A 13,879-nucleotide genomic window follows, 5' to 3' on the forward strand; every position below is an offset into this window, starting at 1 on the left:
TGTCAAAACATCCTGTTATACGACACTTCTGGAGTGTACATGGTGCGATTTTGAAATGCTATCTTTCCGGTTAGTTCTTGGATCTGTTAAACATCTCGACCTCATGCATCCTGTACCATTTCTGTCCATAAAAATACCTCCAGGGCAATATAAAACACCTCCTACATTTTGGGTCAACTTGTTCGTATACGGGGACAAATTTTATTGTCCTTCGTTCTGGTGATCAATCAAATTTTTTCAAGTCATATAACTTAAATTTAGATTTAAATCGAAGAGAAGTACTCGGTTTTACTACTCCTAAAACATAACCACACATTTTTTGCATAATTTCTATACAAAATTCCATTTTTCCTAGAAATTACTGTTTTTCCCAAAATTTGTCTATTTTGGTATACCCGTATCCTTGGTATGTATCGGAGGTGTTTGTATAGATTTATCGGTGTAAAGTCTTTTTTTAACATCTTTTGATGACCTCTGAGAGATCTACTTAATAATTCGTATAATTATTTGATCATCCCCTGCAGTAGATGTTGTTGTCCTCGCATCTCCTTCCCATTTTATGGCGATTTTAGTTATTTTTACGCGGTATCCAGATTTGTTTTAGATATTGTGATGTTCATATGTTTATTTTTGGACCTCGTTGGATCCACAATTTTCAAAAAATACCATTTTAGCAAAGCGTTGATAAAAATTTCTGGTCATAATTTAAGTTTTCCTAAAAAATTAGACATGTCTTGTTTTCGGCATGCTTGTCTATCAGAAGTAAATATATGTGGGATAAAATGTAATCCTCATGAAAGCTTTTTGTCCCCTTCTTCTGATTAAAAACAATTTGGTGTCAATCAATACAAAAAAACTCGTCAAAAAAACTAATAGATATTCGTAGCACGGAGTTGCAAATGTTTTGAGCAGGCAAAAACATGTGTTCCTCCGATATTTCACACATTTTTGAAACAAAAGTGTTCATAACTGAATAATACTTTTTAAATCTTGAAAATATGGTCAATAAAAAATCAAATAACAAAAACAAACATATTTCAATACTCAAAATGTCCCTAAAAATAGATTGAATGTGATATGGGCACCTGAGTTGCAAATGTTTTGAGCAGCACTGTATGTATGTGTCTTCTTTGAGAACACCTTCAAGCTTTCTTTAACACCTAAGATTCTTCTGTATATAGAAAAATGGCTTCCCTTGGCCAAGTTCGTATTCTATTTAAATTTCGTTGCAAGCACTTCAATTTTATTGCCAAAACCTAAGTTTTGCACCCATTTAGCCGCTTAATATGACTCCATATGTGTGTTTGCTGGCTGCCGCCGTCGCTACCAGCACTTCAAGTGACATTTCAAATAGACTCCTTTATTATTTTCCACTATTTGGTTTGTTGCTTGGGTTTTGCAGTGCCAATGGCTGGAAATGAATGAATGGTGTGCTGCTGGTGACTGTGTTAGCGATGACGAAGTCTCAGCGACGACAAGACACTGTTTATCGTTGTCTTCAAGGCATTTTAAAAGACATATTTTTTATTTTTGACATTTTGCATATCGTTGTCGTCGTCGTCGCTATTTGGACGAAGTCGGCGTCAGTGTCGCCGTCATTTATGGCTTGGTTTATTTTTACAAATTTTTTGTTTATTTTGCGCAAAACTATAACATGAGCATTGTCTAGTTGTCCGTCCGTCCGTCTGCCTGCCAGCCTGCTAATAATGGTGAGGTGGTGGCGGCGGCTACATTTGGAGTTAGGTTTTTTGTCATTTTTTCGTTGTGGATTGCTTGGAATTGGAGTTTAACTGGAAGAAAAAAAACCAAGAAACATTTGACTGAGTTATCTGCTCAACTGCCTCTGAGTGGTATGTGTTTGTTTGCCTTTGTCTACTAGTTTTTCTTTCCACCGACTTTTTGAAAATTTAAAGTTTCGGAGCCCCACTTATGCTCGTTTTTTTTTTGAATTTTATAAATAACATTTCTATGACATTTTGTTGTTCATGTTTTTGTTTTGTTTAATATTTTTTTATGTAGAAATTGGTTGTTCACTGCATTGCTGTTGTTATTTGGTGGCGTTGGTATGTTGCCTGCCTGCCAACCAGCCAGCCTGCTTAACAATAGCCTGGGAATGAGGTTAATTTGACTTGTTGGCAAAAACTGCAACAATAACAACAACACCAGTATCATCTAATAAGTTTTTGTTGTTATTGTTGTTTGTTTAGTTTTAGTTTAAATTGTTTGTTTGCAATAATTTTTGGGCACAGCTTTAATTTTTAGTTAAATTAAAATAAATGACTGCTGCAGTCTCTGCAAAATGTCTCGGTAGCCATTCCCACAGCAAGTTAGGAATGCCTTCATTTGCTCTACTAATTGCAATAGGTCTCCCATTTTTTCCACTGAAATAAGAATTGTGTTAAACCTTAAGTTCCCACGAATGAAAATTGGAGCCAGTCACTCAGTTTGTGGACACAATGCATTTTTTACAGATCGGCAAGCCTTCATCGATTTATTTACTAAAGGTCACTTATCTCAAAGCTATTACAAATTGATGATTTGTGTTACGTTTGGCATAACCACCTTGCTGTAAAAGGCCTCCATATGGGTATCTAAAGATAACTAAGAAAAAAAGAATCATTGGATTTTGCTGACAGCTAAATTCCCTCAGCCTATGACTGAATAAATAGGAAAACAAGTAAGAAAAGCGTTAAGTTCGGTCGGGCCGAACATTTTATACCTTCCACCACAAATTTCAGCCATTTCGGTGGATTAATGTGGCCACAACCTTCAAAATACCGAAATTCGGAAGGTACCGTTCTATGGGGGCTATATGATGGCGTGGACCTATACCTACTGGGGGAAAGTTTTATACGCCTAAAGAAGACTAAATACCAAATTTCAGCCATATCGGTGTGATAATGAGGCTAAAACGTTCAAAATATCGAAAATCGGGAGATATTGTATTATGGGGGCTATATCAACACGTGGACCTATATAAAAATTTTATGGTAGAAATGTTTCTTAGCCTCTGGAAACACAAAATACAAAGTTACAACCGATTCTTTGGTCAAATGGGTCTAATAGATTCAAAATATATTAAAATGACGCGTACTGTATAAGGGGTCTTATGTGGGGACTATACCAAAACGTGGACCTATATAACCCAACTTTGGTAGGAATGTTTTCTGGCCTCTCAAGACACAAAATACCAAACTACAACCAATTCTGTGGTCAAATGGGTCTAATACATTCAAAATATATTAACGGTCTTCTTAAAGAAATCCACAATATATTCTTATAGAATGCCAGAAGTTCTTCTTATAGAAGTCCAGAAGCTCTTTTTATAGAAGGACAGGGGCTCTTCTTATAGAAGACCAAACGGTATTCTAAAAAGATAAAATTAAAAAAAGCTTTGCCTTCCATTATATTTCAAATATAAAATTAGAATGAACTAATAAGGGCTAGTGACATCAGTAATATATGAAGAGACATCTATATGTCAAATTTAACATTATTTTCAGATTTGTTGGAAACAGAAGATCTTTATTCAAATATTAAAATATGAAGCAATCAACATTTTAATAATTACAGTTTAACGCCATCTACATTTCAATAGCAACACTTTTAAGCTTTTTTACTTTTGTCATTGTGATTTTATACCTTTTCATATTTCCTATTGTGCTTGATATTTACATTTTTAAAGTTAACAGCTAAAAATACACCTCTGTAAATATATTTAATACTACTAATTTAAGCAACTATGTACTACTAAATTTTATCATACATGACTAAACGACTTTGTCGCTTCTTAAAAGTGAAGCTAAGTAGAATAAAATGGAATAAATTCGTTCATTTCCTCTTGAGCAACTTGAACTCTGTACATCAACCTCAGTGCTTCCTTAAGTAGTTGAAACTGATAGCAGAGCATCATCCGCAATACAGAGAGTGAATGTTTTCTTTATTGGCGCCCAACGTTGGGCCATGTAACACGACCACTTTCTACCATCAACTGCCGAGGACTACAACAACAAAAGGCTCGTAATTTGTGAAAGCACAGAGTCTTCGCAATCGTCTTGTTTCACAGAAGACCTATACAGATGGCCATATAAGACGACAGGTTATTCCTGTAGAACAATTTGAACACTACGTATCAACTTGAATGCTTCCAGAAGTATATGAAACCGATAATAGTTCATCATCACGCAATTTGAACACTGTACATCTACCTCAATGCTTCCTTATGTACATGAAACTGATAGCAGTGCCTCGTCACGCAAATTGGACACAACACATCAACTTCAATGCTTCTGAAGTACATGAAACCCGATAATAGTGCATCATCAGTAACTACAGAGTGTGGATAAGCATCATTTCTGGATCCACCAAATCATGCCGTTCACATCAACAACAATGCCGTTTTACTCCAGAGGGTGGTCCGTAGAAAGTCTATGGTTTCAGCATCCAACAAGACTAGTTCAACACAATCTTCCTACCATCATTGCAGTTTTAGCAGATTCGACAAACGGATACCTCAGCAAAATTCAAGAACCCATTATCCTAATACAGTTTATATAGCAGATCTAACAACCAATTAGCCCGCATGCAGTTTATTGTAACAGATTCAACAATCCAATTCCTGATACAGTTTGCCATAGCAGTTCCCACAATCATTTATTTCTGATGCTTCATCGGGACGCTTTCAGCATCAGAGGGGGAGACTGAAGCAATCAACATTTTAATAATTACAGTTTAACGCCATCTACATTTCAATAGTAACACTTTTAAGCTTTTGTACTTTTGTCATTGTGATTTTATACCTTTTCATATTTCTTATTGTGATTTATCTTTACATTTTTACAGTTAACAGCTAGAAATACACCTCTGTAAATATATTTAATACTACTACTTTAATCAACTATGTACTTTGTCGCTTCTCAAAAGTGAAGCTAAGTAGAATAAAATTCAATAAATTTCATTTCCTCTTTCATTTCCTCTTGAGCAACTTGAACTCTGTACATCAACCTCAGTGCTTCCTTAAGTAGTTGAAACTGATAGCAGAGCATCATCCGCAATACAGAGAGTGAATCAACCAAACCATCCACGAAAATCGTGTTTTCTTTAAATAGGTTTTTATAGAAACTCGTCTTGATGAATCCCAGGGGTATTCTTATTTAGAGCCACAGACAAAACAAAGTTTAGACGACGGAATCCTCTCGAAATAAAATGCCAAAAAAATACAATTTAGCAAATATTTTGTTCTGGCAAAGGACTACAAGGGGTTATTTTTGATTGAAAACTATATTCTCAGAAAAAAATATCCAAGAAAATATTGTAATTTTCACAAAAAATCGCCTTCGAACTTTTTTGAGTTTTCGAATTTGAATGATCTGACCGCGGTAAAAATTGAGTAATCCTTCCTCTATATCATGGGAGAGCCAGAAAATCCAAATATACTGTATTGTTGTTTCTCGAAAAAAGAATATATTGAAAATATTTATTCTTTTTAAAAAAAAATTCTTAATAAATTTGAACTTCTGTGTTTATTGACCCATTGTACTGTGCAGTACATATATGTAAGTGTGGTGATAAGATAGAACTTTGATCACCACAATATTATTTGTAGATTATATTTTGTATATCATTTTTCAAAAGTCCTGCTGTAAATCACTTTGTAGGCGAATTTTAAATACTGACAATAGAAGAATAAAATCGTAGATATAAATTTGTTAAACTTTATTGGCCCAGACAATAAAAGTCTTTGCAAATGCAATAGTGAAATGAAAAAAATTCAGTCATTCAATATATTTCAATACCATTTCTTATTGCCGAGTCCGAACGGTGTGTCCTAAAACATAGCTTGTTGATAGTTTTAAATGCAAATATAACAAATATCTTCAATTAATTTAATTACTTGAGCTATATGACTTAAGTAGTTTTTATTGAAAAATGAAAATATGCGACGATCGTTTTGTTAAATAGTTAGGTATATGTATATCGGGTATATTCTGAGACAGACTTCACCTCTCACTTCACGTCTCAAACGCTTTGTTTACCCCACTTACTCCTACTTTCTTGGGGCTAAGATTCATTAGGATATTGAAAACGAAGACTACACCCTAGTCCGCCCATGGAAGGTGAAGTGTGTCTCAGAACATACCCGTATAATTGCACGTACAGACATACATATAAATTACTGCCGACCAAGAAGAGGGCACACAAACAAAATTCTGAATATTGGCATATTTTGACAGTGTGTTAGTAAGGTTGTATGCACGCATGCTGCAAAACAAAAACAAATCAAAACATTTGCTCTCTTTTGTGTGCTCTTTCGTTGCGTTCGGGTCTTGTGTGTGTGAATTGCCGAATAACTTCGTAACGTCAACAATACCAAAGAACGGCATTGATATAAATAGGAGTTCAAAATATCGAAACCAGTTAACGAAACGATCGTCGCATGGACTTGGCTAGATATTATTTTTCAATAAAAATTACTTGAATTATATAGCTCAATAAATTCAATTAATTAAAAATCTTGCAAATAATGCTACTTGCCCTAATAAGACAAACATTATTCCTTAGGGAATTTAGTTGAATAGATTCAATATTTGCCACATTCACATTTTTATTTATATCTGCCCCAAAATTGTCTTCTACCATTAGTGTTGCTGATTACTTATACATATCGACGCCTCCAAACAATAGTATGCTAAGTGGACTTAGCATGTTTTCAAGTTCTTTACATTTTTATATTTAACGTCCTTTAACTTAAATTCTGTCAAATTTTGGTAATGATCGGACAATCCGAACAGAAGTTATAAACAAATATTTACTTAGCATAGTACTGAAGGTCAAAGAAATTTCCAAACTTTTAGAGCTTGTCCTGCAAAACTCGCTTTTCAGAATTAGCAAACTATTACTTGGAGGTGTCAAACGTCCTTTAACTTAAACTCTGTCTAATTTTGGTAATGATCGGTCAATCGGAACAAAAGTTATAAACAAATATTGACTTAGCATAGTACTGAAGTTCAAAAAAATTTCCAAACTTTGAGAGCTTCTCCTGCAAAACTCACTTTTTAGACTTAGCATACTATTATTTGGAGGTGTCGATATGTGTCATTATATTTCCATAAGTTTTGAATAACTCACTTCTAATTTAGTGCATTCAATAAACAATACATCTTCTTTCTATGCTTTATACCCCCTCTTAATTCAATTCACTATTCTAAGAATTGGGAGCAGTATTTTAAATAAGCAAAACAAATTAATTCCATAGAAACCACGCCAGCACAGCTCCTACTAATCTAAACCCCATTTCCCCAGAAATGCTATTCGCAAAATTTGTATTTTTTAAACTCTTAAAATGTATTCCACTTATTTTCTGTGTGTGTGAACTATTTAATTATTGGAATTTTAAATTTAATAAACACCGACCCCAAGCTCATAAACATCATCATCATCGTCATCAGCAGTGAACCGGCAAATGCTGCACACAAAAACAAGGAAATTCTACTTGGCTGTGGGGCAAAAAAGAAGGAAATATTTTATTGAGAAAATTAAATTCTTCTTTTCTGCCATTGTCTGTGTTTTTGTCTACTATCGCCCTATTATTTGTCAGGTAATGCCACTGGCTGTGCGAAGGGCATGATATGATATTTTTATATGCACCCAGAATAATGGATTTAGAACATGCCATATTGCCATTCATATATTTATGCATGCCACATCATTGGCAGCGCCACTGCCACCAGCCCCGAATGTCTTGTCTGTTGTGATAGTTTGTTCTGCAGAAAAAGTAGTACGTCGTTAGCTCAAGTGCAAAGCTCTAAAGGTTTCCCTCTTGGTTCATAAGAAATTTACACCCGCCTCAGTGGAGCAATGCTACCGACAATGCCATGGAGAGGGAGGATGTAATTTGTTTCCTTTGTTCGAAAAAGTTTCTAGTCTAGATTAATTTAAGTAATTCACATTCAGACGAATTTCTTCGAAATTCTTTATTCATAAGTACTTCCTCTGTTTTTTCGTGATACGATGGTCATATTCACACATTTTCAATAATGACTAATTGTGTAAAGTAAGGGGCAACTAAGTAACTAATCATTAAAATACGGAAATTCTAATAATGAAACTATGAATATGGGTATTTTCATACATGGTAGAATTAATATGCATTTAAAAGCTTAGTTATAGTTAGATCCGTCAAATGATATTAAATTTATAATTTATTTATTTATTATTTGTTCTACACAACAAGATTTGTATCCTATTTAAGAAGAAACAAAGAAAAAAACATATCGTTAATATTAAAAAAATAAATTGAAATTATCAAAGGCAGTATAAATTGAAAAAATCAAATTTTTAAGAAAAATAATTTAATTGCTATATAATTGAATTAGCCGTTTTTTAAAAGTACTTGCATTGCTGATGCATTGTATATCAGAAGGTGGAGAATTCCATAGACTTGCAGTACTTATGTAGAAGACTTTGTCTTCTGAATGGTTTCAACTTTCTTCCTCTATTTGATTGAGCAAACTTAATTCTTTTAAATAAGTATTTTGGTTTTTGTTTCACAATTGGATGATTATATCGGATGATGCAGTCCAAATCACATATTCATAGACTATATTTTTATGATGGAATTAGGTGATAAAAGACATTCTAATTCAATGTCCAGACGAAACGGTCCATGCTGGAATTTTAAAATGTTTGTGAAGTTAATGAGACAAGGATTTTCATTTATTTTAGCTGGAAAAACTTGCAAAAATATCCTTGACCTGTCATCTATTTTTCAAATAGGACATTAGAATAAATTCCCTATTGATATCTTTAACATCGGCAGAGTCATCTATATGTCAAATAGAAACATAATCATAAACTAGCAATCACATTGATAAATAGTCTAATCATCAACGCCCAGAAGAAACCCGGTACTGGTACAATTTTAAAATTGTTGTGCAGTTGGTAAAGACAAGGATTTTAGATTCTCTGCAAATTAAGAACAGATCCTTGTGGCATGCCATCTATATTTATGTTAATGATAGCCTTCAATCGATCAGAGTCATCTTTATGACAAATTAAACATTGTTATCGAATTTCAGGTTTGTCAACGAAAAACTGATGATTTAACGTCATCTATATTTCATTAGTAACACTTTTAAGCGTTTGTACATTTGTCATTGTGATTTTATAACTTTTCATATTTCCTATTGTGATTGATCTATGGTTTCCACATCCGAGAAGACTAGGTCAACGCCATCATCTTCCTACCGTCATTAGAGTTTTAGCAGAATCAACAAACTGACCTGATCAAAATTCAAGAACCCATCATCCTCATACTTAGCAGATCCAACAACTCATTACCCATATGTAACTTATCCTAGTAGATTCAACAATCCATTATTCCTGATACAGTTTGCCGTAGCAGTTTCCACAACATTTTATTTCTGATGCTTTATCGGGACTCTTTTAGCATCAGAGGGGGAGACTGAAGCAATCAACATTTTAATAATTACTATTTTCAACTCCATCTATATTTCAATAGTAACACTTTTAAGCTATTGTACATTTGTCATTGTGATTTTATAACTTTTCATATTTCCTATTGTGATTGATCTTTAAATTTAAAGTTTACAGCTACAAATACACCTCTGTAAAATATATTTAATACTACTACTTAGAGAAACAATGTACTACTAAATTTTACCATCCATGACTAGACGACTTGTCGCTTCTCAAAAGTAGAAGCTAAGGAGAATAAAATTCAATAAAATCGTTCATTCCTGTAGAGCAATTTGATCACAGTGCATCAACCTCAGTGCTTCCTTAAGTACTTGAAACTGGTAGCAGGGCATACTCGGCAATACAGAGAGTGAATCAACCAAACAATCCACAAAATCGTGTTGATTTAGATGAACATATTTTTAGGTAAAATTCTCAGTGTTTTAATAAGGAATGAAAGAATGTGTGATTCTTGAAAATTCAGCAGAAGCTAGAAGATATTTTACAAAAGAAGGAAAGATGTTTTACTGAAACCAGAAAGTATTGTTGTTGAAGAACAGAATGTAGTCTTATTGAGAACTAGAAGATACTCTCAAAAACGGTCAGGCGGCCTCTTATAAAAGTCCAGCAGCCCTGAAGATGATCTCATAGCCCTTGAGGTCCAGAGAAGCCCACTAGGTATTATGGAACCAGATGGTCTCCGCAGAGAACGCCTAAATGTGTTCTTATAGAAGGCCTCACTGTATTCTTATATGTTTTCTTATAAAAGGTCAGAAGGACATCTTATTGGAGGCCAGAAAGTCTTTTTGTAGAATCCTACAAGGTCCGCACAGTTTTCTTAATGAAGGTCAGACAGTCTTCATAGATAAGCCCACAAGGTCATATGACAACAAATGGTCTTCACAGAGAACGGCCATAAGTTCTTTCTTTAGAAGCACATAACGTATTCTTACAGAAGGAAAAAAGGTCTTATAGATTTAAAAAGTTTACTTCTAGATGTCCTGAAAGTCTTTTCATAAAATACTTAAATAAGTTTATTTAGAAGATCTGCAGTTCTTCTCATAGAAGTCTAGAAGGTCTCCTTATATAGAGTCAAAATGTCTTCTCACAAAAGGTCTACTGAAATTTCTTATCATACTAGGTTTGAAAGTCTTCTCTTAAAAGGCGTATGGCATTTTTAAAGAAGTCCTATGTCTTTAATTGAAGGCCTAGAGGTACTGTCATAGAAGGCTGAATGACTTCTAATAGGAGGAAAACTCTTTTAATAGATTGCCTGAAGGTCTCTTCATAGAATGCCTGAGTTTTCCTTTAGAATGTCCACTCATAGAAGGCCGAAGATGCAACAATGTCAGTTCCACCCATAGAAGTCCTGAAAGATCCTCATGGAATGACTGAAAGTTTCGCCATATAAAACCTGGAGGTCTACCCAAAAAAGGTCTTGAAATCTTACCATTGTCGAAATGGAACGTCTTCTCATAGAAGACCTAAAAGACTTCTCATAGAAAGCCTGTAGGATTTGTTATAGAAATCCTGACGATGTTCTTAGCAATAATGTAGATAGCTTGAGGGTTTTCTTCTATATGAAGGAGTTATCTAAAAAGTCTTAAATGTCAGAAGGTGTTCTCATGGAAGGCCTGAACTTCTTCTTTTAATATTCTACAAGATCTCCTTATAGAACTCCCGAATATCTTATTATGGAAAGCAAAATAGTCTTCGTAGAGCACGTCTGAAATTCTTATAGTAGATCGCAAGTTATTGGCAGAATGTCTTCTAGTAGACATGAAGGTCCACTTGTAAAAGACCTGAAGGTCTCCTTATAAATATAAAAGGTTCAGAACGTCTTCTCTTCAAGACTGACTGGTCTTGTTATTGAATATCAGAAAGTCTTTTTTAGGAGGGACGAAAAATTGTTTATATTAATTATTCGTTAGAAGGCCAAGAAAACGAATTGTCTACGTAAGAAACGCCAGAAAGTCTCTTATTGAAGGCCAGGGCGTTCCGTACCTTCATATTGCATATCGATTTCTAGAACTTTCGCCATAAAAGGCCGAACGAATATCACTCGACTGCTCTAAGACGACATGCAAAAAATAGATGGCGTTGCTGCTTATATAACTAATAACGCCATCTATAATTCGATGTGATGCTGTCCGTGTATCTTTACAGAGCTAATGTGGTCTGTAAACTGCTAGGCGGCAAATTAACGACATCTACAAGTCAATACATTAGTTAGGTGTATTAGCTTAGAAACATAAAGCTATGTGCATACTTCGGTGCGGAATATTTAAATAATAAATATCGATCTACTGAACACCCGATTTTTTGTTATCCTTATAATCTGATGTTTGATCCAGTCTCAAAGCTATTTCGCAAAAATCAAATCATGCTAATATTTATTTTATTTCTTTCATTACAGGTTCTACGAAATATTGCTGTCGTCGTCTATAATGCCTTGGATTATAATTTACACGAAGATGAACAATGTCAAATGTCCCAAGAATTGGAAGAGCTTATTACCCACATGACTGAAGATGGTAAGTATACGAGTACATTAGAAAAAAAATCACAAAAAAAAAACTCCAACGGACATACCGATCGAAAACTGACAAGAAAAAAGGAACCTTCAAAATATGAATCTAAGGAAGCCGAAGAAAATTTGTTTCTATAAAGCAGGGACGAGCTTCTTTGCAAAGACAGTAGCGTGAGGGCGCCCACTGAGTTGTTTTTGCATTTCCTTCTCTCTCTTTCACTTACAGTGTAAGTGAATGAAAACAAACAATAAACATCATGTGGTTGTTGTTTTCTTGACTCATACATACACAAATACTAAAACATCCCAGATAGCATTTAGAAGACTGTTTTTTCAAAAATCACATTGAGGAGTCTTTTTAGAGTCCTTTTGGTGATCAAAAACTGATTAGGTCACTTGTATGATCAGAAAGGGACTCGAAAGTGACTCCCTGTAATGATTAAAAAGAGTTCAATTTAAAATACAACAACAAATGTGTAGCAATCACAAATAAATCATTGAGGTGTTTAAAATGTGACAATTTTTTGTTATTTATTGTCACATTTTGATCATCTGGAAGATTGAAAAATGCTTAATCAAAAAAGGGTCATACAGGTGTTTGAAAAGTGATTATAATTATGTATACTCTGATCATATTTTGAACAGTTAGGTGATTAAAAACTGATTGCTTTGTTTTATTTTTATTTGGTTGTAAATAAAAAAATAAAATTCTCATATACACTTTCTACAAAATTTTGATATAAATGTAACGTATAATATTAAAGGCACAGACAAACACAACACAACAGGTTTTGCCAAGTGAAATGAAGAAGCAGTATACTAACCACCAAGCAACATAAAGGATAATTAAAAGACATAACAAAGCAGAAAAGACTATAAAACAAAGGAAAGAAACAAAGAAGAAAAAAAGAAAATTTTTTTAATTTATTTCGTCTAACAAAAAGACTCATATATGACTCCCTAAAGACTCATAAATGATTATAAACATGACTCTAAAAAGACTCGAAAAAGGGTCCGAAATTAATCAACAAAACACCAATAAATGATTGAAATACGACTCGAAAAAGACTCATTTCTGATTTGTTTAGAAGAGTCGCCTGAGGTTATGTTTTCCTACCGACAAAGGAGTCATTTATGATCAGAAAATGAGCTCATATTCTAGCTTTTTAATCGTGCAGTCGGATCAAAAAAGACTCGAATTTGATTAAAATTTTCAAAAAATGCTGACTGGGATTGATGGGAATTCTTGGGCGACACTAGAGTTTTTTGCCGGGTTAACCCACTTCATGAGGATTTATTTGACGTTTGCGCTATGGAATTGACATTTGAAACCCAAGCCCACTGGGTTAATCCGGTTTAGTGTAACCGGGGTATAATATTTGTTTTTATTGCTTAATGTAAATGTTTAATTGAAGATAGACTAAACGTCGCCAATGGTTAGGTTCAAAGGAACGATTCTCCGGAATGAACTATCGGAACTTTTATAGTTCCCTTTTTCTTTTATATAGTTTGAATGTTCACTTTGAATTGACATAAGCATAACTTAAGTTAAATGTGGTATCAGAAATTGAGTTAAATTTAATAATATTTTCTTATTTACTGCTAAACTGGATCTAAGAGGTAGTTTCACTGAAGAAAAAACTTACTTATTTCGAACCTCTTTTACCTTGCAGTCTTGAGATTTTGACAAAGACTTCTCCAATTCAACCTATTTTGAGCCGTGGCATTGATTTTTTTGGCCTCTGTATTATTATCTATATCCATTCAAGTTTTCCTTTTCTTTCCTCTGCTTCTCGTGCCAGAAGGTCTTGCTTTCAAAACAAGTTAAAGTAGTGGATTCCCTGGCATTTCTAGCGACAGACACAAACCTCT

At 34.0% G+C, this 13,879-nt stretch overlaps 1 protein-coding gene across 4 annotated transcripts in view; it reads left to right on the forward strand.

The window, feature by feature from the left end:
- spir (spire type actin nucleation factor) overlaps nucleotides 1–13,879 on the forward strand; it is a 261,309-nt gene that overhangs the window by 139,291 nt on the left and 108,139 nt on the right. For all 4 annotated transcript variants that reach the window (XM_073971127.1, XM_073971130.1, XM_073971128.1 and 1 more), the window contains exon 4: nucleotides 11,894–12,011. In XM_073971127.1, the coding sequence (XP_073827228.1) occupies nucleotides 11,894–12,011 (118 nt within the window). The remainder of the gene's footprint in view (nucleotides 1–11,893; nucleotides 12,012–13,879) is intronic.

This window comes from Musca autumnalis, unplaced genomic scaffold (genome assembly GCF_047663935.1).
Source record: "Musca autumnalis isolate F117 unplaced genomic scaffold, ASM4766393v1 scaffold_2, whole genome shotgun sequence".
NCBI lineage: Eukaryota > Metazoa > Arthropoda > Insecta > Diptera > Muscidae > Musca > Musca autumnalis.